General features: G+C 43.0%; 1 protein-coding gene across 4 annotated transcripts in view; it reads left to right on the forward strand.

The window, feature by feature from the left end:
* Positions 1–23230, forward strand: part of KCNG2 (potassium voltage-gated channel modifier subfamily G member 2) — a 63019-nt gene that overhangs the window by 33891 nt on the left and 5898 nt on the right. For all 4 annotated transcript variants that reach the window (XM_074575781.1, XM_074575777.1, XM_074575778.1 and 1 more), the window contains one exon: positions 499–1322. In XM_074575781.1, coding sequence (XP_074431882.1) covers positions 567–1322 — 756 coding nt within the window. In that variant the 5' untranslated portion in view covers positions 499–566. The remainder of the gene's footprint in view (positions 1–498; positions 1323–23230) is intronic.

The raw sequence follows: 23230 nt of genomic DNA on the forward strand, positions 1-23230 counted from the left end.
ATTAGGAATTACCAGCATTCCTGAAATCACATTTCTGACTGTACTATAGTTATCCATTTTATCCTCACACTATAGGTATTTTTTAATAGAAGCATTATGTAGATGGGCCAAAATAATAAAAAAACCACTTGCAACTAAGTTTCTTTATTAAGTTGCTAAAATGTAAATTGCCATGTATCCAAAAGATACATTTTCCCTTCCAGTATCCATTGATGTTTCTAGCTCGAACCTCTAGAAAATGAATTTCTGAAAATTATAGGACACTGGTTTTGTTTCCATTCATTCGCTGACTAAACCCTCTAGAAGTATCAACATGGCTTCTGACCTTATTGCAGTTTAAGTTCTTTCCCCAAGCAACTATCAAGCAAAGATAGTCCTAAAATAATAGGGGAAAAAATTATGCCATGGAGAAAAAATTTCTTGGGACTGAAAGCATAGGATGGCTTTTCATCTAGCAATGCTGTCATTTTATTGTAATTTTAAAATTCTGTTTTACAGACTGACTCTCCAGTCAAGCTCCAGATGTGTTTGTTTGAGTAGCCCCGACCTCCCTATGGGCTCAACAAATGTGTCACGAAATGGCATTGCTCACTGGGAATGCAGATCCTGAGTTCAGCTCCTACTCCTTCAATAACTTGGAAAATCTGTGTGAAGTGCAAACCAAGAAAGGATTCTTCTACAAAAAGGCCAAACTCCTGCACCCTGGGGAAGACTTGTGCTGCTTAGCCCGCCTGGATGACCGGACCAGGTTTGTGATCATCAACGTAGGTGGTATTAAATACAAAGTTCCATGGACCACCTTGGAGAACTGCCCCTTGACCAGGCTTGGGAAGCTAAAATCTTGCAACAATTATGATGAGATCATGAACATCTGCGACGACTATGATGTTAGCTGCAATGAATTTTTTTTTGACCGTAATCCTAGTGCCTTCAGGACGATCATGACTTTCCTGACAGCTGGGAAGCTGAGGCTTCTCAGGGAGATGTGCGCTCTTTCTTTTCAGGAGGAGCTTGTGTACTGGGGGATAGAAGAGGACCACCTGGAAAGGTGCTGTAAAAAGAGATTGCGACAGAAAGAGGAGGAGGCAGCTGAGGCCAGGCTGTATGAAGGGGAGATGGTATTTAGTGAAACTACGCAATGTGCCTTCCAGGACAATAGCCGATTGAGTTTGTGCATGCGAAAGCTCAGGGATATGGTGGAGAACCCCCACTCAGGGATCCCAGGAAAGATCTTTGCTTGTATTTCAGTCTCTTTTGTTGCCATCACTGCAGTCAGCCTCTGCATCAGCACCATGCCAGATGTCAGAGAAGAAGAAGATCGGGTGAGTGCAGCTTTTCTCAGTGTGTTTTGCATTGTTGTCTCCTCAGGGGAAGGTGACGGGCAAAGTCACTCCAGCAATCATGCAGGTATTGCATTCAGTATTTATGAAGTGGAGGGCTGGCCAGTGAATAGCACAGAAAGCATTATGTCACTTAATATTGAGGGAAGATTGGGCCAAGCTCTGCCTTGCCAGCACAGCTTTGCCAGTTCACACCAGCAGACAGCTTTACGCAACAGATTTGTTTTCTGACATCTCTAACCAGATGACAAACTAGCTATTGTGGGTATAAAAATCAGCCTTCCTTGAGGCTTCATGTTTGAAGGTAGGTTAAGATCTAACCGATCAGTTTTCCTTCAAGGTGCTTTAACATACCACTTTGAATGAACTCTCAGTACCCCACTGTAAAAACCACATCTAAAATATTTTCATGCTATAGGTCAGGTAAAGGACAGGGAAGCTGAGGCAGCAATTTAACAGCAGAAACAAAGCAAATGTCCCAATTTTCAGACGTGCTTAGTATTCTCAAGTGTAAGCTGTGGATGCTTCATGCCCTTGAAAATCAAGTTTATGGATATTTTGTTTATTCTTCAGTTTAACAAATTTCCTAAGGGTTTAGTCCCTTATTTGCGCAAGCAGTTCGGTTTCCCAGGATTAGCTGTATGTAGGCCAGTGAAAGCTCATCTAAAGATCAATAGAGGAGGACATTCACATTTTCATTAAATATGTGCTGAAATGCAATCTAAAGGGTTTGGGCCGGGACGGGACTTTTTGAGGAGTTCATGGCCTCTTTATTTTTACTTAGATCCACGCTTGACACTAAATGTTTGGGCTTATTTTCCAGCCCCATGGTCATTAAATGTGATTGTGAACTTCAGTTAGTAAGAGAGTACTTCACTCTGTCAAGTTCTGCCTCTCAGGCGAAGGCTAAGCTCTCCTGAAAGCAGAACCCTTCATGTGTGCCATCACCGGCTCATCGCTCACTGCCACTAGCAGAAAAGAGAGTGGTCATTTACCTGACAGGAGGCATTTACTGGTTTGTGGCGTTGAAAGTGAAAAGTGCCGATGGAAAATGGGGCCGGCAACTCCAGAGAGACCCCTGCGTTTGACTGAGGACCTCATATGCAGTTAAACTCCTCCTTTGCTTGCGAGGTACGCTCAGGTTAGATGTCAGCTGAGTTTTTGATTTGGAATCAGACTCATTCAGTAGCAGCCAGGAAAAAAGACAAAACATTTGGTATGTTGTTTGATACTTGATTTATCATAAGATCTTTGTTTTAAAGGCTTCTTGTGATCTAAAATTTGAGGTTAGTACTACTGGGTACTAGTTAAAACTGTATTGTCCTAAAAATTTTTTTGAAATGATCATTTCCAAAACACATGCCTTTTACTGTAATTAACCAACAGTGCTCCAGTATGCTGGAATTTTAAGCACAAGGGATATTTTACTGTTGAAAACTGAGATGTATTTAGTGTTTAGATGTTCCTGGGTCTAAGTGAGAGCTGAACAATTGATTTCAGAGTTACCAGAGTTTAGGCACCTTATATTTTTACTAGTGATCTGAACATAAATAGGGACTCATAATAATAGACTGATAATATTTGTTGGGTGGAGCAGGGTAATAATGAGGATAGAGCAAGCATATTAGACAAGCCTGGATTTCTTTGTAAGCTGGGGACATTAAAAGAAGCATTTTGTAGTCAAATGCAAAATTGTACAATAAAGACCGATGCAGACTTGCTGTTGCAAAAGCATAGAGTCTGATTCCCAAAACAAGACTCTAAGTAGGATTTAGGGCACGAGCAACTGAATGTAAGTTCCTATTGCAGCATAAAGTCAGAAGGGTCAATGTGATCCTTGAATACATAAGCTGGGGAGCAGCGATTAGAAGCTGGAAGATGATTTTGTGCCTGTATGCGGTGTTGGAGAGACTGACACTAGAATACTGCAGTCAGCTCTCACGTTTGTATTTTTAAATGATGTTTGGAAATGGTGTTTTGAAAAATTGGAGAGGATGAAAAAACCTATAAATATTAGGAACCTGGAGAAAATGCCATACAATAAGAAACTTGAACATTTCCATTTATTTAGATTATCAAAAGGAAGGTGAGTGGATTAAGCAAAGAAGTGGGTTTTATGTGGGGAGGAGACCTGTGTCATCTGAAAGACCTTGAAATTAAGCAGGGAAAGGATGCACGGGTAAAAGCTGAATCCTGATACATTCATATGGGAAACTAGGTGCCAATATTTAATACCACGGTGATTAATTACTGGGGGAGACTAGGAAGAGAATTAGTGGATTTTGTATTTTTTGATGTTTTCAGTTCAAAGCTCAGTGCCATCCTGGAAGGTAGCCTTCAGCTAAACACATTCAACTTCAATCAAAAGTAAATTAACTGATTTCAGTTCAAGTTACAAAGGTGAAATGCTTGTACTACAGAGGAGATCAGAATAAATGATCTGATGCTTTTCTGTGCCCTTAAATTCTAAAAGCACAGAGCTCCTGCAAATAGGCTTTGTTCTGCCCTTTGCACAGGGAAGGTCTGGGGACAGAGTGGAAGTAGTTATTTTGCTTGAGACAAAGGTGGCCCTCTAACACAGGGGACAGGTGAAGGATCACTTCGTACACAGCTTAGTTCATCCCCAATGTTCCTCGCCCGCTCCTGAATCAATGCAGGTCAACACTCTGTTTGAGCTGTAATTAGTCATGCCAGGAGTCATACACAGGGACTGATTTTGGTCCTGCACAAATGGATGTAAACACCCATGTAGTTCTTCTCAGCATCAGTAAAGCTGGGCAAGGAGTCAGGCATCTGCGCACATAGAATTGCTTGTAGGATCAGAGACCTAGGCTGCACACTCCTTGCGTGTCATCGGTACACGGCTTAGCAGGCCAATGCAGCTCATCAAGTGACAGGTGTGGAGAGAAGAGAGCTCATGTGAATTCAGAGCCACGTTAACCATCCTGAGCTGTACCCCTAGTACCTAGTTTAAAATTCATGCCCAGGGATAGCTCTTTGGTCTGGTTTTGCAGCCTCCTAACAAGCAGAAAATGTATGTGCATCCCTCCTGGCTAAGGAACAAATAAATAGTAAATATTATTTCAAGGACGCACTGTACTCGGTGTGTACCTTTTCCAGGCTCTCTGGCTGACATTACTGTTGTTAGGGTTCCATGTCAGAGCTATCGTAGATACTCTGGCTAACAAGCGGTTGTCTTTTCCTTGAGCTGGCGTTTTCCAGAAAACAAAAGCTTTATGTGCCACCTATCTGTCCTGCTACTGCTTCAGGGAAAGAGGAACTGGTCATGAAAAAAAACATGCTGGAGAGCAATTTTTCATACCCCAATCCTTTAATGTCACCTGAATGAACCAGTTGTTACACCCAGTGATGTCCTTCAGAGGTTTAAGTGACCTCACACAGATGTAGGCACGGGACCTTAAAAGTTAGGAGTAATTGCCATGTGGGTGAGGAAATTATTTTAGGTGCCTGCCTGTCTCTTTTAAAATACAGAAGAAGAATCAATCATACATTTTGTTAACTTTATTAACTGCTCCAGATGTTCTAGATGACAGTGGCAATCCCTAGTGGTTTAGCAAGAGTGGGAAGGATCATGTTCCCACGTACCATAGCTGTCTTGTTCATACTAATGGTCACCTCGATTCATCTGAAGCTGTTATGATTTGAAGAACCCATAACAATATGTTGTCATTTATACAATTATTCTATCACCCGATGACCCCTCCCCACCCGGGAATGGTGAGGATGAGGGGACTAGAACATCTCTCTTAGGAAGAAAGGCTGAGGGACTTGGGCCTTTTCAGCCTGGAAAAAAGATGACTGAGGGGGGTCTAAATACTTGAAGGGTGGGTGGTCAGGAGGATGGGGCCAGGCTCTTTCCAGTGAGAGGACAAGGGATAATGGGCACAAATTTGAACACAGGAAGCTCCATCTAAACATGAGGAGGAACTTCTTTACTTTGAGGGTGGCAGAGCACTGGAACTGGAAGGGAAGGGCTCAGGGGTCCAGCACAGGGGCAAAAAGTTCTCAGGATCACAGCCATCAAGGAAGAGGGAGAACTGCTCATCAAACTTTCTAATTTATATTTAATGTAACATTCATGTTATGAAATAATCCTGTTGGCCAGCCTGGATCAAGTGCTTGGGTCTCGCTCCTCCTGATCCCTGCACCTGGTGAGCTGGAAAACACTGAGACCTTGAAACCCACATAACAGAGCTGGCTATAAAGTAAATATTTTCACAAATTCAGACACTAGAGTCTTCTAAAAATGCGGTTTCCCCAAGCATTACAAGAGACCTTACTGAAAAGTGAAATTACTGAAAGAGGAATTAATCCTGTGTCATTTAAACCAGGACAGAAGTAGTATCATGTATTTCAGATGCTGCACAATTATCAATAAAGCTAACAGAATCGGATCCTAAGCTAGTCAATACTTACTAAATTAGGACATATATTTTATCTTGTCTTTTTTTTTTCTCATTTAGCTTTTATTTACTGATTAAATTAAATAAAACCCACCAATCCAGTAATGCACATAACAGCCTCTTCTGGAAATGTCACGAAAGGGACACTTCAAATGTATAAAGAAAATAAACTTGAAGAGTTTAGAGTGAAGAGTGAAGAGAATCAGGTTCTTCCATGTAAAGTTACAAAGCAATAATTAATTTTTAATTTCAGAATTTTCATAATGGGAGATTTCTATGCAAGGTCTAGATTTAATGGTGGAAAGTCCCCTCTTAAGGCAAAATACTGCTAAGACAAAATCATAGCAGGAGCCCTCAGGCACTGAGCTCTTTCCAGACCACCACAAAACTGATCTCCAAGGCATAAAAATAGCCAGAGGCAGAGTATCCTTAAGGCGTTTTAGGTATACGATACATTAAAGTGGGCTTCTCAACTCTCTAAACAAATGACAGGCATCGAGTCACTCGTGGAAAGCAGCTAATACATCACAGGAGTCTTAAACTAGTTGGGGATACATTACAGCATAAGCTTTAATAACAGAGTTAGACCCGAACAACCAAAAGACATCAAGAGATTCAACTGAAAGCCAAATGGTCATCCTACTAGGCTCTTCTTTTTTTTTCTTGGTGAAAACAGAGAAATGGTTGACCATTTCTACCTGAAGAAGAAAGATTCTTTCTTTTGTTAGACAGGCTTCCTCATCACAGAAAAAAAGGTGGTGAACTCAGAGATTAACATCAAGTGTTTTGTCCTGATTCACAAAAACATTGACAGGCCTGAGTCCCACTGAGCAAAATCATTTGTAGTACCACAGTGTAAAACAGCACAAGAAGATCAGCGAGTATTTCCTTCTTCACCGTGCTGTATAATGTATTGGGAAAAGCTAGTCTAATTAAAGATGCTGTGATAGGAAGTTACAGTTCAATAACCTTCAGCTGAAGAACGTTACAACAAAGAGAGAGATTCATAAATAATGAAGTTAATAATAGCTCATAAAGAAGCCTGAAACTATTTAACCTTCTAAGCTTAATTTACACACTGTGCTTCAACTTTCATATTGGTGAGAGTGGGGAATAGATAAATTGTGAATGTGCCTTTTAAACAATCTTGTGACTAAAGATTTCATTTCACAAAGGTACACACAAAAGTAATTTCAGACAAGGTTAAGAGAGTCTTGTATAATGATTCTCAACAGCTTTTCATAGACAAGATGTTGATGTAGATGCTGAATGAGCAGTGAGATCGGTTGAAAACTGACTGAATGGCCAGGGCCAGAGGGTGGTGATCAGTGACACAAAGTCTTGTTGGAGGCCTGTATCTAGTGGTGTGCCCCAGGGGTCTGTACTGGATCCAGTCCTGCTCAGCATCTTCATTAGTGATCTGGAGGGTGGACCAGAGTGTACCCTCAGCAAGTTTGCAGATGACACAAACTTTGGATGAGTGACTGATGCGCCAGAGAGTCATGCTGCCATCCTGAATGATCTCGATAGGCTGGAGAAATGGGCTGACAGGAACATTGGGAAGTTTGGCATGGAGAAATGCAGAGTCCTGCACCTGGTGAGGAACAACCTCATGCACCAGTATATGCTGGGGGCCACCCAGCTGGAAAGCAGCTTGGCAGAAAAGGGCCTGGGGATCCTGGTAGACACCAGCTTTACCATCAGCCAGCAACGTGCCCTTGCTGCAAAGAAGGGTACTGGTATCCTGGGCTGCGTCAGGTAATGTATTGCCAGCAGGTTGAGGGAGGAGATCCTTCCCCTCTGCTCAGCAATGATGCAGCCACACATGGGGTCCTGTGTCCAGTTGCGGGCTCCCCAGTACGAGAGAGATATGGGCATACTGGAGAAGGTCCAACTGAGGGCCGCAAAGATGATGAAGGGACTGTACCATTTCACATATGAGGAGAGTCCGAGACAGCTGGGACTGTTCAGCCTGGAGAAGAGAATGCTCTGAGGAGATCTCACCAGTGTGTATAAATACCTGAGAGAGGGTGCAAAGAGGACAGAGGCAGGCTCTTTTCAGCGGTGCACACTGGCAGGACAAGAGGCAACGGGCACAAACACAGGAGGTTCCCTCTGAACGTCAGGAAACACTTTTTCACTGTTAAGCGTGACTGAGCACTAGCACAGGTTTCCCAGGGTGGTCATGGCATCTCCGTGCTTGGGGATATTCAAAAGCGTCCTGGACACGGTCCTGGTCAACCAGGTGGCCCTGTTTGAGCGGGTAGAGGGGGGTGGACCAGAATGACCGCCAGAGGTCCCATCCAACTTCAACCATTCTGAGATTCTATGGTTATAACTATCAATTTTTTTAGGTTTGTAACTAAATAGGTAGATAATAGGAAGAAATATAAGTATTCAGGGCCTCAGTGTGTCAGAAATGCCAAAGATTTTGTTGAATGAATGGTATCTTGTCTCAAAACTCTTGCAGTTTGAGGTACTTCTGGGTGGAAAAAACTGTCGTCTTTACATTAAACCTTTTACTTATTTCAGTGAAGAGTAATGTAAAGGAGTAAAACAGTTATTGTTGTAGTGCATTCTATCCTAAGATGGCACTGTGCTTGAGATTCTGCAATGAAGCTTTTCATTACTGGAGAGCTTGTTTTTAGTACTTTGTCTCTTTTGTGACTGTTCAGCTGTTCTTCTGCATGTGATACTGAGACCTTCTTGATTTTGACTTAGAGCCACATGTTTATGTGATGCATAGAAGGTTTGTTTTCATCAATGAAAGTCTTAATAAAATTGCAGCTTGTGTTTTTCCTTTCTTTGTGGAATAAACTGTTCTAGAAATTACAACACAGCCAACATAAAACCTGTATTTAAAAAAATCTCCCTGCTGGTATTACAGATAACTATTTATAGTATATAGGCACTGAGGGTGACTTTTTATAAAAAGAATCTTGAGGAATTGGACTAACTAATTTCCCTGGGGATCATCTGAGAATTCGTTATACCATTCTCTCAGCTCTGCTGTTTAAATGCAAAAACCATGAGCTGTAACGGTGTCACCAGTTACGGCATCTGAAGTGATCTGATGTACTTGTTCCCTACGTTGCCAGTTTGCATTTTGTGTTTGCTCCGGGCAGTTCAGGCCACAGCTGGCTGGAGGCCAGGGAAAGACCAAATGACTCAGTTACAATTGTCACCCGCCTTTTCTACAACATTGTGCACAAGGAAGTTCCTGTAGACATATGAGATTCGTGTTCGCTTTCACATTCCCATGCCCTTGCTGAAGGGATGTAGGACTCATAGCACTACAGAGCTGTATTTTAACTAAAAGTAAGGTGTTTCTTATTTTTTTCATTCATAAGCTTAAAGTAGGTTTCCTGATCAGGTGGTACTTAAATCAAAATGATAACACACAATACAAATCACAAGCTTTGAGAGCATCCTTTACCCACAGCTTTAGTCATCAGCAATAAGCAAAAGTTTGCTTTGTTGTTTATGTGCCCAATTAGCCTTGTGTAGTTTCATTGCCTGTTCTGTGTAGTCCTGCACGGAGATTGTGAATGTTTTGGGACAGAATGTCTTAAACACAACGTCTATGACCATCGTCATAACAGAAATAAAAATTACATCTACGCTGCTGTTCACGTACACAGGCCCATTCCTCATGTCTCAGGCTGCGAGCTAGGTTCCTAAGCGAGGAAAATTTTTTCTTTTCATAAGTGAGACCAACTTAGTTCATGTCAGATGCAATTACTGTATGATATCCTTAGAGCCCAAAACTGAGGAGTAACTGCAGAGTTCTGCAGTGTAAGTCTGAGTCATCATAGTCTGCTCCGAGAAATTTGCTGTGCATGTGCCCTTTCAGACAGCTCAGGTTTGTCTGAAAGTGATGAGGTTTGAAAGGTAAAAGTGACGTTGTTTCTGTGGGTCACACAGAGAGCTTTAAAATCAAGGAGTCGAGAACCTCTGCATTGCTCAAGCTAAACCTTAAATGTTGTGTTGTGTGGGTTTTCTGAGCGGTGTGCATCTTTTATCCGACTCCCATGGAATTTGCAAATGTAAGACTAATGGCAAAATGTTCTTTGCAAATACCAAGAAGCGGTGATCGTGTCCTTTGATCATTTTACTGTGCTTGTCTCTGAACCATCTGAATGATACAGTCCTTAATGTAAAAGAAATAAATGTATTTCTTTTACATGGATCTGAATCTAAATCTTTCCTTTACTGGTTGCCTAAATCCAGCTGTTAGCGTTACAGCGTATCTCGGTATCAGGTTTTTTTACCAAGTTGAGAATTGTTGTATTCGCATACTAGGGAAAAACATTTGGTGCTGTGAGTCCTCGGCGTCGCTGTTGCACAACGCATTGCCCACTGCACCTGCGCTGCCCACCGCTGCCCAGGGCTCCAGCTGCCTGCAAGCCCCCTGGTCAAATAGCACACCACGCGTGAGCTTTGCCAGCTCTGTTTAGAGATAGTCCTTCCCCTTTGCAAGGCTACCTTAAGCTGCTAATGAAAAAGAAAATGTTTGAAGGAATGATTGGTTACTCTTGATGTTGGTCGTGTGGACAGGGTGCTGGGTAACAACTAGTTGGATTTAGTCATGACTGCATTTGGAGAGCTCTTGCCATTTCTTCTCCTTGGCTTGCTTACTCCTCTTGGGAAAAAAAAAATACTTACTGCAGTCCTTCCTCCCCTGAAAAAAAAAAAAAATAAAAAATTCAGCCTTCCTGCTTAATTGAAGCCATTTAAATTTTAGCAGACATATCTACTTGTTCTGTCATGGCAGCTCCTTCAAGAGAAGATAAAGGAAACATGGTCCCAGTAAGAAAATCTTTCCCTGTCGTGTCAAGAGGAGGGTTGTATTTTCTTTCACTAAGAGTTGCCTTTAGATCGGGGGCTGGGGACACAGCACTGCAGAACAGGTTTGCGCAGAGTCCCACAGTGAGCCTGCAGACCCCCTGCTCAAAATTCCCCATCGGAGCAAAGTTACTGCCTCAGCTGTTCATGCTTGGCTCTTACCAACTTTGGGTCTCCCTGCAGTGTCTTTTCCTGAGTTGCTTTTCGCAAGAAAAGAGGGAAATCCTTATGGGACAAGGAACTGCCCTGGAAGATTTTGAGAACGGTAGGTTTTGGGAACCACCTGAGACCCTTTGCAGTGTTTCAGGCTTAGAACTCAAAAAACTGGGGAGTATTTCTCTGCACTGTTAGGTTGGGCAAGAGGCAAGAGTTGAATAAGATAAAACTCCTGTTGACTTGTTAGTAACTTTATGCTGTGCTAATGAACCCTTTTAGTCTAAAGGATATTTTCTTATGAATAAATAGCAGGCTCAGGTCTTCTTTTAAATATTGTATAAATATGCCGCAATATAACATTAGTGATAAATAATTAAACAGATAAGACTCTTCCATAAAAGCATTGGTAACTTTGGCACGTTATTAACTGGTTTATGTGTGGTGCAATGTGGCTCACCCAGCAAAACATGCTCCATATGTAATTTCTTTTAATATTTTTCTGGTTCCACCACCATAACTATCTATACCTACCAGTGGGTTTATTCTCCTGACTTCCAGGGCAATCATCCAGGGAGTCTCTGAAGCAATCTCATGATAATAGTTGCTCGGGCTCCAGTCATGTTTGTAAAATTACTACAGCTACCCAGTATAGCCTGCTCTGTAATACCCTGAGGGTATTGCTCCACTGCCTTTTGCGGGAGAACTTGTGCTCTGTGGGCTTACTGAGCGCTGCCCTGCTGTTCTGAAAGAGAGAAATCTTTAATTTATTGTAATAAAAATATAATCTGGAACTTTTATCTCAGAGCTCCAGGATATGTTGCCATTAATTCTGGATGTTTGGAATGAAAGAAAGCAACCAGATTTACATTTGGCTAGACCTCATATAGCTAGGCTGAGGTAATGAGCTGATTCATGTGTACAGCACTTAGAAACTAATTGCATTAAATCCTTTAACATTATAAATGCTTACATTTTCATTGCATGTGGTGATTGAGATGAAATATAGAAGTTTTTAAAATTGGGAACTTTTTGCAGTGTCTGTGGAGACATTTACATGCAAGACAAGATAAGTAGAAGAGTGGTATACAAATGAAAAGAAAAAAAAAACACAAAAAGTTTAAAACATTTTTTTGCAATAGGTTTTTATCAAAGGCTTAAGAAAGGACCAGGAGAAAGCTATAAGGTTGTTGGATTTTCTAAAGGTAAGCATCCAAGTAAAACCATGAAAAAGATGGTACTGAGTACAATCGACAACATTTTTGAGCACAACAGCATAATTAATTCTAGTCTATGTAGAACACCACTCATTAGTCAAACTTCGTATAATTTTTATGAGTTTATAAAGTTTTCTGAAAAAAAAAGACCCTGATGTAGGTACTTATATTTCTGTAAGATATTTGAATTAGTCTCACACAACATCCCCCCTTAATAAAAATGGCATTTTTCAAAAACTTACCTCCCTTATTAAATGTTTTTAGAATTTTTCTTAGATCTTGAAGTAGCAGAAGAGTAGCATCAGAAATCATCATCCAGTGACAGTGTACGCCAAAAGGCATGCAAGTGTCTCTGGTGTTGGCCCAGAGCTACTTAGGTGTTTTGCTGGTGATTTGGGGCAAAAATATAAAACAACTGCAAAAGAAATTTACATATAGCAGAGAAACGTACACACTAGTCAGGGACTGGAAGTATCTGGCACATTTAGCTGAACTGATTTGAACATGGGGAGGTAACTGCATGTTCATGAGCAGGGAGTGCAACTTGTAAGTGTAGAGAGCGTAGAGACCCCAGGACAAAAGACTATTTTGGGAAGTGGGGACTCAGAAGGAATTTAGAGACCCTGATGTACTACTGGCTGTACGTGTCTTCCCATCTGACATGCTAGTTAAGAGGCAAAGCATGAGACTTGAGATAGCATTTCCAGATTGGTACCCATTCAGCAGCTAAGTTGAAAAAAAAGGTTAAAATAATTATTTGAAATCTGAAAATTCTGCTTTATAGTGAGACACTAGAAGAGTTTTTAATGCAGTAAACAGCAGAATAATTGAATGTCTGTAGACAGTGGTGAAGAATAACTGGAACCTGCAGCTGGACAAACTCAGGCTCTAAATAAAGTGCATTACAGTGTGGGTGATTAACAATGGAAACCATTTATCTAGTCAGATCATCTCAGATAGTTTTTAAATGCATTCTGTCAGTCCTTCTAAACATTACATCTCAGCTCAGTTGAAACCACGTGTGTGATTCATGAGCCACTTGGTGAGATCCTCTGCTCAGCAGGCGATTAGCTCAAGAGCCCCTTCTGGCCCTACAGGTGGGTGAGCAATTGCCATCCCATCCCAGACTCGCTCGTGCAGAAGCACTGTGCCCCCGTGCAGGAGGTGCCTGCGAGGATGCTGTACATCTGGGGCTTCCTTGGCCCTCCTGTATATTCAGACCTGAAGTCATCAGTAAGATAAAATGAGCAGTGGCAGTTCATAATTGTGATTAAAGGCGAGGGCAGCCAGAAAACCTCAGAAGTCTGGAAGCTTCCTGAAGAGGAGCGATGTGGCATGAGGCTGGCCCCGTGAAGGGAGCATCCTGACCCAGGTATCTTGTCCAGCACTGACGGTGTTTGTGGAGGGTGCTACAGGGGCTGGGACATGTTACCGGCAGGGCTTAGTCCCAGCATTAGCTGCTGTTCAGACTTGAGCTTGTGAGTCACTCATGAGCAGAATGCCTCAGCCGGAACGGGCTGTTAACCAGGCCACATGCCAGACCAGCTCTCTGGACATTCACTGGCAGGGCCTTCATACCCTCACCTTCCCACGCAGGCACACACGCACACACTCCCTTCCCCTCTGCTCCAGCTCGTTTTCCGAGCCTGAGTACAAATAGGAAATAGAGAGAACAGCGTGAAGGTCCCAGCCATCCAATACATCCTGAGCTGTGTTGGAAACTTGGCAAACGCTGCACTGGGTATAAACGACGACAGAACAGAAATTGCAGCACCCTCCTGAAAGGTCCACAAACTGAGTGTCTGTGGGCAGAAGCTGTGGATATTTTCTCCCAGTCCACAGCTAGTTGCCTTCTTACACAGTAGAAATATTGGCTAATTTAAGGTAAGTCGTGCAGTTCTAATAGTTTGCACTGCTGTCACGGAAAACACTGTTACTGTTGCCTCAAGCAGAAAGAGAGAATATGAGAGAGTGCAGGGTTTTGCAGCAGTCAGAGCCACCCTGCAAAAATTCGTCCACTTTGCAAGCGCAGGAGCACAGCTTAGAGCATGTTTCAGCGCAAGGGCAATGCGGTAGCAGGCTGCCAGCTGCGACTCAGCCACTACCAGCAGGAGACCAAATCTACCCACAGGCAACACAGGCAAATCCTTCACTTGCTTTCAGATAATAGGATAAAGGGGGGGGGGGGGAAACAGGTTTGGGAAAAAAAAATATCCGCCTTTCCTCCAAGAGAAAAAACAGACACCCCGCAACTTTTACAGCAGGTTACAGGGTTGCCGGAACCAGTAAAACTAATGTGGGTCAGTAAAATAGAACCAGCAATGAGTGGGAGGCAGGAGGAGAAGAGCTTCTAAAACAGGGATTGAAAGAAGGGGAAAACTGGGGGAAATAAGAGGGAAAATATGCTTTAAAATGCTGTTAAGAATCAGTTGTTCTTTTTAATACAGTTAGTCAGAGAGAGAGAGAGAGAGAACAAGTCTGAGATTCTTTTTTAGAGTGAGAAGAGGAAAAGAGGATGCTGGGTTTAGGAAGACCACAGCTCTAGACACTCTATATCTGCATGTGCCTGTAAGCACAGCCAGGTGCCACCACAGCATTGTCTTTTCCCAGGTGTTGGGTAGGTGTGGAAGCATTGGGAATGCCACTGCTTTGTAACGCAGCCCCCTGTAACGCTGTCTCTCTTGCGCTGGTCCTTTCAGAGGGCAGTGTTGGGTCTAGGCGTTGTCATTCCTTGGGGAAACTGAACTGCGCGTAAGTGCCCTTGGCGAGGACTCAGCCCCGCTCTTGTTCTGCAGTGTTTTGATTTATGCTGCCACTTACGGGAGATAACCCCCATCTTTATTTTTGCAGTCCTGCCATGTTTATGAGAAGCAAGTGTGCTGTAAGTGCCAAGTGCCGTTGCTCAAGTTTTTTGAAGCAACAACTGAGTCTGTCTTGTTTTCAGAGCACTAGGATAGAAAATACAAGCTAGGATTATTCTTCAGAAATCAGGAGATTTTCTAATTTGCAAGCTAACCGGGCTGCTTCATGTAAAAGCTCAGAATCAGGCATTTGCTTAGGATTACAGAGAATGGATTTTTTTTAAAAAGCATTGTAGTTTCCAAGCCTCGGGGGATATGATGCCTCTATCAGAGCTAGAAAAGAGAGTGGGCTGGGGAGGAAGATTTCTACTTCATGTGAAATCAGGGGGAGAGGGGGACACTTGTCAGCAAGGAGGCTACTGGCACTTAATTAATCTCTTGGGGTTTTTCTACTTTGAATTTCAGTGAAAAAGTGGGCCAAAACCAAGACAAACATTCTGGAAATCTGCAAATAGAAAATTCCAAGGTAATTTTTACTCAGAAACGCTAAGAACATCGGTGTTTCTAACGCGAAGCTGTTCTTTGGAGAACACCATTTCTTGGTGAAATCATCATTCTTTTTTCTGCCTTACTGCCTCTGTCGGTGGCAGACACTCTGATAAACAAGCCCTCTGCACTGAGCAGCCCCCTGAGGTCAGACTGTGCAGGTCGTGCCTGGTCCAAGCCCAGCAGGCTGTGTGGGAGCCGTGGACACACCTGGATGGCTGTGTCACCTGTGGGTGTTTCCCACAGATGGGCTCTGCTGCAGAGCAAAGCTGCCAGAAAGCGAGCCATATGGGTAGTGGCCTGTGACATTCAGCCTCCAATGCCATGGGAGTTAATGAGTTTCAAATATAATACCTTGTTCTTGGGGACCCATGTCTTCTTGTGTAGCTGTTTGTCTTCAGACAATTTCCAAATGGCACTGGTTGTAGTTGGAGAGGTTGTAAAATTTCCAAAGCAGACCCCAGATACAAAACCAGTGTTTTGACTCAGAATATTTGTTCAGACAAATGTCAATAAACCTATTCTTGTACATATAGGTTGTAATTCTCTAAACAGCCTACTTGTGTCTTACACACGTGCACAGGTGAAAGCTGTAGACAAGCCAGGTAGGCATCTCAGACCCCCCGAGGACCAGCTCCAGCAGTATCAAGCGCATCATTTCCTTTGCTAGTTGAACATTATGGGCAGGTAGGAGTTGGAGGGGTCTTATGAGGTGAGCGCAGGCCCTTGTTGTCGTGTTGTTATGTCATACCATCATTTCCAGAAACTGAGAAGCTTCATCTTAAAAGGTCTTTGTCCTTCCCTGTTCTTGCAGGAGGCTCTTTTGGAACCTCATGTGTCTTCTAGAATCTAGATGCCGAAAGCTGGCATAGCTATTTCTTATGCCGACACTGTCCTTTCAATTAGTGATGGGTTCTCTTTGCAAATAGCTAGTGCAAACACTGAGTATGTTAGGGCCCTCTACGTCCCTCTCCTTCCCACTCCCACCTCCCCTGCTGATTGCCGTTACTTTGCTGATGATGTTGCCCTTCCCAGCCACTCCCGAACAAAGTCAGCTGTTGTTGCATAACCAACCAGTGAGTTATCCTGCTTGGCTTTGCACTGAAGAGGATTAAGGAATGATCGTATGTCCCATTCTGTGGGCTGAGCTGCGAATTGTAAACAGGCAGGTAGTAGATGGAGACAGCAGTACTTTCAGTGAGTCCAGATAGACCTGAATGTGAGCATTTGACCACACCATTAGAAAGTGCTTCTCTTAATCCCCTTGGTATATTTATAGACAGCAAACACGCCTCTTCTCTGCCTTCATTTGATGATGGTAAACAAGTAAAATGCATTTAATTGTCTTTTTTATGATAGGTTTTCCATTCCACTAGCTATCCAAGCAGCCTTGGGTTACTCTCCCAACTCATTCTAGTTTGAATGATCTTTCTTGAACATGCATGGTTCTTGAACAAATCAAATCCTTCACTTATATATTGGACCTATCAGCAAGCTCCAGATACAAGTGTTGGTTATTTTGTGTGTGTGTGTGTGTGTCTATTTGGTAAGCAAGAAGGAATTAGCAACAAGGTTTGTTTCAAGGGTGAAGACCACAGGTTGTGAGAATCTGTGTGCCCTCATTGTAGCAAAGCAGATTACAAACACGAGTTAAAAAAAATTAAATACAAAGTGAAGGGAATACTAGCCTATGAGGAAGTCACAAGGCAGTGAGAATGGAGCAGAGACTTAAGAAGTATCCTCAGAGAAAATGTTACCCAGCGTACATCTCTCCTCCTTAAGTTACAGTATAGCCCCTCTCTCCTGGTGTGTGGTATGATCAGACTGGGAGATAGCAGCAGCTGGCTGCTGGACCACATACTGTTCCCTAAGCTGCTCCCAGCCGCAGTCACAGTCTGAGGAGTTTTAAGATGTTAGATGTCTTTACATGCCCCCCCCCCCCAGCCTCTCTGGGTGAGGTGCTGTGCTGTTCCTGAAAGGCATCTGAAAAAAAGATGAGTTGATGGTGTTCTGTTTCATAGGTATTTATGATCTGTTTTATTCTTTGTATGTATCTTGCTTCTTGCCGATTTTAGGTTTTGTTTGCTTTGCATAAAGTAGAGCCAGATAACATTCGTTTCCCTCTAACAAATACTGTTGCTTTTGGAGAAGTGTGTGCTAAAAGTGGATGTAGGTGTAAGAAAAGCTGGTTGAGAAGACGACATTAATGAGAGGGCAGTTTGTGCATCTGTAGTACTACTTACCTGCTTTCCATTCTTCCCAGCAACTCTACTGGGGCAAAAAGAAGCAGGACAGTGGACTGAAGAATATATCTGCATGTGGCAGGGACAGTAAGTGAAGGAGGCAGGGAAATGGAGGACAGCCTTAGGATCACGACAGCAGTCTTGCCTGGTAGGTTGGTGATCGAATCCCCCGTGTCTGTGTCTTTCTCCACAATTCAGATGTATATGCCAAATCGATGCGGTCAGACTATAGCTGCTAAGACATCTACAGCATTTGCAGGGAAAAAGGCGGGAGTTAAACAGATCTCAAGGCTCAATATTTATGGCTTAGAAAGCCAAGGGTTACCTACAGTATCTAATTTTGGTCATGCGGTTTGGGGCGGAGGTGGCCCAAAGCGGCAGGCTGCTTGTGGATTGGGCAGAGTAACTCGAGGAAACACAGCTGGTTCCCTCTGCAGCCTCTGCGACCATGAGTGCCCTCTGTGTCTCCCATCTGTTTAGTCTGTGAGGGTGGTCATAGGCTACCACGGTGCGCGAGTAAACTCCTCACCCACACTGTCTTCTCTTCCCTCCTGTTGGCTCCCAGACCCTTTCCTGAGCTTTCCATGAACATAGCTGTTTGCCTTTGTAGTTGCCTGTCGGAAGAGCAATTTGAGACAGAAATGCAAGGCACCTGCAGGTAGCTGTACCTCAGTAAGCCCTCGGCAACATGACTGCAACTGAATAGCACGGCATGTTATTTCACCAGCTGATTAGACTCTGGCTGTGGATTTTAGCACACCCTGAAATTACCTTCTAGCAGTTGCCAGAGTCTTTTGGCATCTCCTTTGTTCCTGTCGGTGTTTCACGTTTATTTGCAGCTTCACTGGCAGAATAAAAATGACAGGTTTTGAAAAGTGGTGATTTGGGGCTGTGCTGTCTTGGGATCAAAGGAAATCCAGAGAGTTAAGTCTAAAGTAGGTATAGTCTTGCCCACCTCCTTGCCCTTTCTCTTCAACAAAGACAAGTTGTACAGGAACAACTGTACAAGAGCTGTCTTGTGTCCATAATATGACTGCAAACCATTAGCGACAACCCTCTGCGCTGGAGGCAAGGCTCTGGTTAGCTTTTGCAGCAGCTGGACTGAAGATGAAGCACGAACTAAGCTCTAGTTACAGATCAAAGCGTGTACAGCAAGAAGCAGAGAGCTCTTTCATGGCCCCTTGGCGACTTTAAAAACAGAAATCGTTACTTTGAATTCACAGCCAGCCAGCTTTGAGGACAGACTGTGCGGTAGCTGAATCATTTTTGCTCAGGAACACAAGAAATACTCAGAGCGGGCTGGCTGCAAGTTCAGCCTGACCCTAGCTTTAATGGCCGATATGCTGAATTATAATCAGCAAGCCTGTAGGTGGTTGGTGGTGAGGGGAGCGTGCCTGCGCCCGAGGGCGGAGTGTGATGCTGCCTGACCAACAGCGGGTCACATCGCAGGAGTGATGTGCTCATCCTTACTGGGAAAATTAGCTGGATGCTCTCCTCAGGAAATCACTTTTGATCAGAAAATTGCTTTTCATCAGAAAGCACCAGTATGAGCAAAATCTTTGGGTTTTGTTGGGGAGGCACATTTCTGGGAATGCTGCTGTTTCGCTGGAATTTTTCTCAGGGAAGGCTTCTTCATTTCACAGCGATAGTTGGGATGAGAGAGGGCGGTGACCCAGCACCCGGTGCTGCAGGTGCTTCTGCAGGCCAGGCAGGGCCAGGTGGAGGCTTCCGCCCTGCCGGCTTAGGAGCAGGAGCTGGGTCTCTCCCAAACCGGGAAAGTGCTCCAAGTGTTGGGCTGATGAATGACTGGAAGTCGGGGGGTCTGTCCTCTCATTCTCCCCGCAGATGTTCATTGAAACGGGCGGCTCAGCCTCACGCCAGCTCCAAGGGTAACACCCTCAGCTGCTGGGCTGGGCGCTGTCACTCTCTGCAGCCCCCAGCTGTGTCCAGGCTGCGGGCAGACCTTGTGTGGCATCTCCAGGGATGTTGTCTGCAGGTCCCTTAATGCTGATCTCTGGTGCTGAGACCTCGGTTATGTCAGAATTTCAAGTTCCTTGTTGTTGTTAAAACGGAGTTGGATCTGATGTGCACAGAGAATCACTTGAAATACATGACCCGAAAGGCTCAAGTAACAAGGGGCAAGTGGAAGAGAACAAAAATATTGTTTTAGAAATGTCATTATTTTAAAGCTTATGTAAGTATTTTTGTATGCAATGCCTCTCATGTTTGGTTTGGTTTGGTTTGGTTTGGTTTTTTCCTAACATATACATTTGATAGGGAGGGAAATCTTCACTACAGGGGGGAAGTGGGCAGCATTGAAACTTCTTCCCTAAAAGTGCTGTGGAGCTGCTGACCATACAAAAAGGTGTGCGCAAAGCAACACAAGAACTGGGGCGGTTAGAGGTGATCTGGCTTTTGACATCTTCTAATGCCAGAGGGGGGGACATGGCGTCAAAGCCTGCAAGAATCTAGAAGAGAGTCAGAATTTCTTCTCAGGAGACCAGAGGACAAAGACAGGGTCAAGAAGTCACCCAACACACACTGGAGATTTTTACTGAGGCACAGTACAGGGAAGTACTAGTGAAAGGGACCCTGCAAGCCAAACCAAAACGTTTGTGAAAGATGCCTGCAATTTTTAGACAGACCATACAGAGCAATGAGTACAGCTGGATTTGAACTCCAGTGACACAAGCTTTTCTTTTTGTAATTTTCCTTTTGCCAAAGGAACCTTTGGCAAAGAAAATGTTTCTCCAGAAGAAAGATACTGCAGTTGGCTTTTTGACAGCAAATTTCTATAAATCCTAGTGAAGGAGACTCACTTTAATTTGACTGCATAGAATTACTTACTGAGATTTTTCTTCTTTTCTTTTCTTGTGCCCTGAGTTGACATTAGTATATGGCCCCAAAATCCTGTGCAACTGCAGATATTTCCTCATAGCCAAGTAATTTCTGCACAGGAAAAAAAATCTACTTGCTGTTTGAAAGAAACACAGGCACACACATAAACAAACATATGCATCTTGTAAAGAACAACTGTTTCCACAGATATTGTTTATTTAAAAGTGTGGTTATATGTACATTAAAAAAAAAAAAAAAGAATGTTACTCTCTTAATACTGGAAAGGTGTCCCTTGTGATTGCCATTCATGCTATTTTTTGTTTAGACCTCTAAAAGACAAAAATAAATCAAATTATTATGAAAATTTTAAAGAAGTTTTCCTGTGGCCCAGTTTCATAAAGCTAGATATGAAAATGTAATCATAAAAATGTATCCATTAGCTTACAAGATGAAGAAATCTGGTTAGCTAGTATGAGAGCTAGCTGTTTTGCTTACAAAAAAGTAAAAAGCAGTATTTAGTTGTTAATGTACATGTTTATGACCATGAGCTGTTATAGCTTGATCTTTTTTGAGAACAAATTTGATCTGGACCTGTTTTGGGCGGGATGCTATCCTGTTCTGTTAGGACTTGTTTTTTTCCTTATTCCAATGCCTGATTAATTCTTGATTGCTTTTTTCCATCTGTGTGTGTCTTTCTGTGCATTTTTGTTTTATTTTCTTGAATGGAAAAAACCTCAAAACCCTAAGCAAAGTTACAGCATCTGGTTGTACTCAAATACATAGTTAAAAGTTTTAAAAATAGAAAAATTGCCTTTTTTTTTTTTACAATGCTGTAATCAAGGGGGAAAAACTGCAGTGAAAAGCAGCTGCAGCTGAAAGAAGCAAAGAGCATGAAACACGTTTTTGCTGTTACTGTTTTTTATTTCATCTGAGGATAATAATAGGTCATACCTAGATGATATTGAAACATGGTCCAGGGGACAGGAAGACATTTAATTAGTGAAAAAAAGGCCTATGGCAAGTTAATCGACACACGGGTCTGTTTTCTAAAAGCCTGTTCAGACCCTCTTATTCTCAGGACAGGCTTCAGACAGAGCCTGGCGTGTTCGGATTGCAATACGTTAATAACGATACTGAGAAAGACTAGCACTTTGCTGAAGATAATTATGCATTAGCTATAAGAGGGGATTGTTTCATCCCATTAAAATGAACTCTGCGTGGCAGAGCATTATCGCTCCACTCTTCTGAAAGTAAACATTTTGGCATTCACAATGTTAGCTGTCAGCTGTGGATAGTGGGAAGGGCGGGGAAAAGCCAGAGCCCAACATCAGTTCTGGATGGAGTACATTTCAGCTTTTCATTACAGTGATGGGCAAAGATGCCAGCTTGGTTCTGCTGGGTTGGATGACCCGAGCTTCAGATATCACCGAGCCCTTTGTGCTCAGCTGAGCAAATGTTGCCAGGCTGCTCCTGCACTTGCCTTTTTGATGTAGTTCTGCAGGAAGACTGGAGACATAAATAGCAAAGCTGTAGGTTTGTGAACCTACACAGGATAAACATGTCAGAGTGTGGGAGGGCAGATAGGGTCTTGTGAAAGTCATCACTGCTGGTAATTCATTAATGAGGAACAGTTTTACTCCTATTTGCTCTCAAACCAAACTCGTACACAGAAGGACTTTGGACAGTTTCCTTTCCCTATGCACCAAAGAGAGAGTACTGGGGCAATTGGGTGCCAAATTAGCCTCAGTGTCTTTGTAGGTCTATTCCAAGGCTAAATTCTCCATAGGCTTGACTGAGTTTCTTTAAACTTTTAGTGGCCTGAAAATTATAATGTGCACATCAGAATCCGGAATGCTTCCTGCCAGATAGGTCTCTTAAGGCAAGCTACATCTTACTTTCCATACATGGTGGTCCAAGTAGTGACGTACCTTTCAGAGAAAGCAAATTTGCATCTTGGGGGGGGGGTTTCCTTCTTGCCATTGCTGTTGCTTTGCTCAAGCCATAGCTATTTTCCTGTGTGCTGTCTTCCTAACGTCTCAGCCTGATCCTTTTGTGCACGTGCAAGGATAGCATCAGGAGCTGCAAAGCACGTGCAACCATGGCCCTTAGGTGTGAGATCAAGCATATCCTGATGAGAGATTCCCAGGCAGCAGGGCTCTGGGACAATATGGATCTGATGGCTGTTTTCTTCGTAATAAGGTGAGAAGTTACAGTGGCACAGGCAGAGTGCTGCCACTGACTTTGGGAGCTTTGGCTCTGGCCCACAGAGCCAGATTTGTGCGGTGGTGTGAAAGCATCTTGGTTCTGTATCTGATGGGAGAGCCTGACAGCTTAATTATGCTGTGGTAGGAGCGAAATCCCTAAAAACAGAATGTTTTGTCCTGTGTGTTATGATTGTGACAAAAATACTCATTTATGACCAAATTAGTTTGGTGAGGGAGACAGAAATTAAGCTCCTTCTAGTCTTCACACCTATTAAAATTAGGACATTAAAGACAGGCTATCTGAGCTGCTACACTAGTAAAACAAGATTATCCTTCTTCCCTGCAATATACATAAAATTTTGACAGCAATTTCAATGGGACAAGTAATTTTTCTCTCCATATCAGCATGGGAAACAGTGGGAGGTACATCATATGCCAGTGGAAAGTGGAATACAAACATCTATAAATAATCTATAAATACAAGGCAGTACAACCTTTTGTCATGTTTAGTACAAGGACCATAAACACCGTCTCTGAGGATTCCTTTTCACAGTTTTTTTTCCTGTTGACATCTCTTTAGTCATTGTCTCAATCTTTTCTTAAGCATGATACGGGGAGG

This window comes from Larus michahellis, chromosome 2 (genome assembly GCF_964199755.1).
Source record: "Larus michahellis chromosome 2, bLarMic1.1, whole genome shotgun sequence".
In the NCBI taxonomy this organism is placed as follows: Eukaryota; Metazoa; Chordata; class Aves; order Charadriiformes; family Laridae; genus Larus; species Larus michahellis.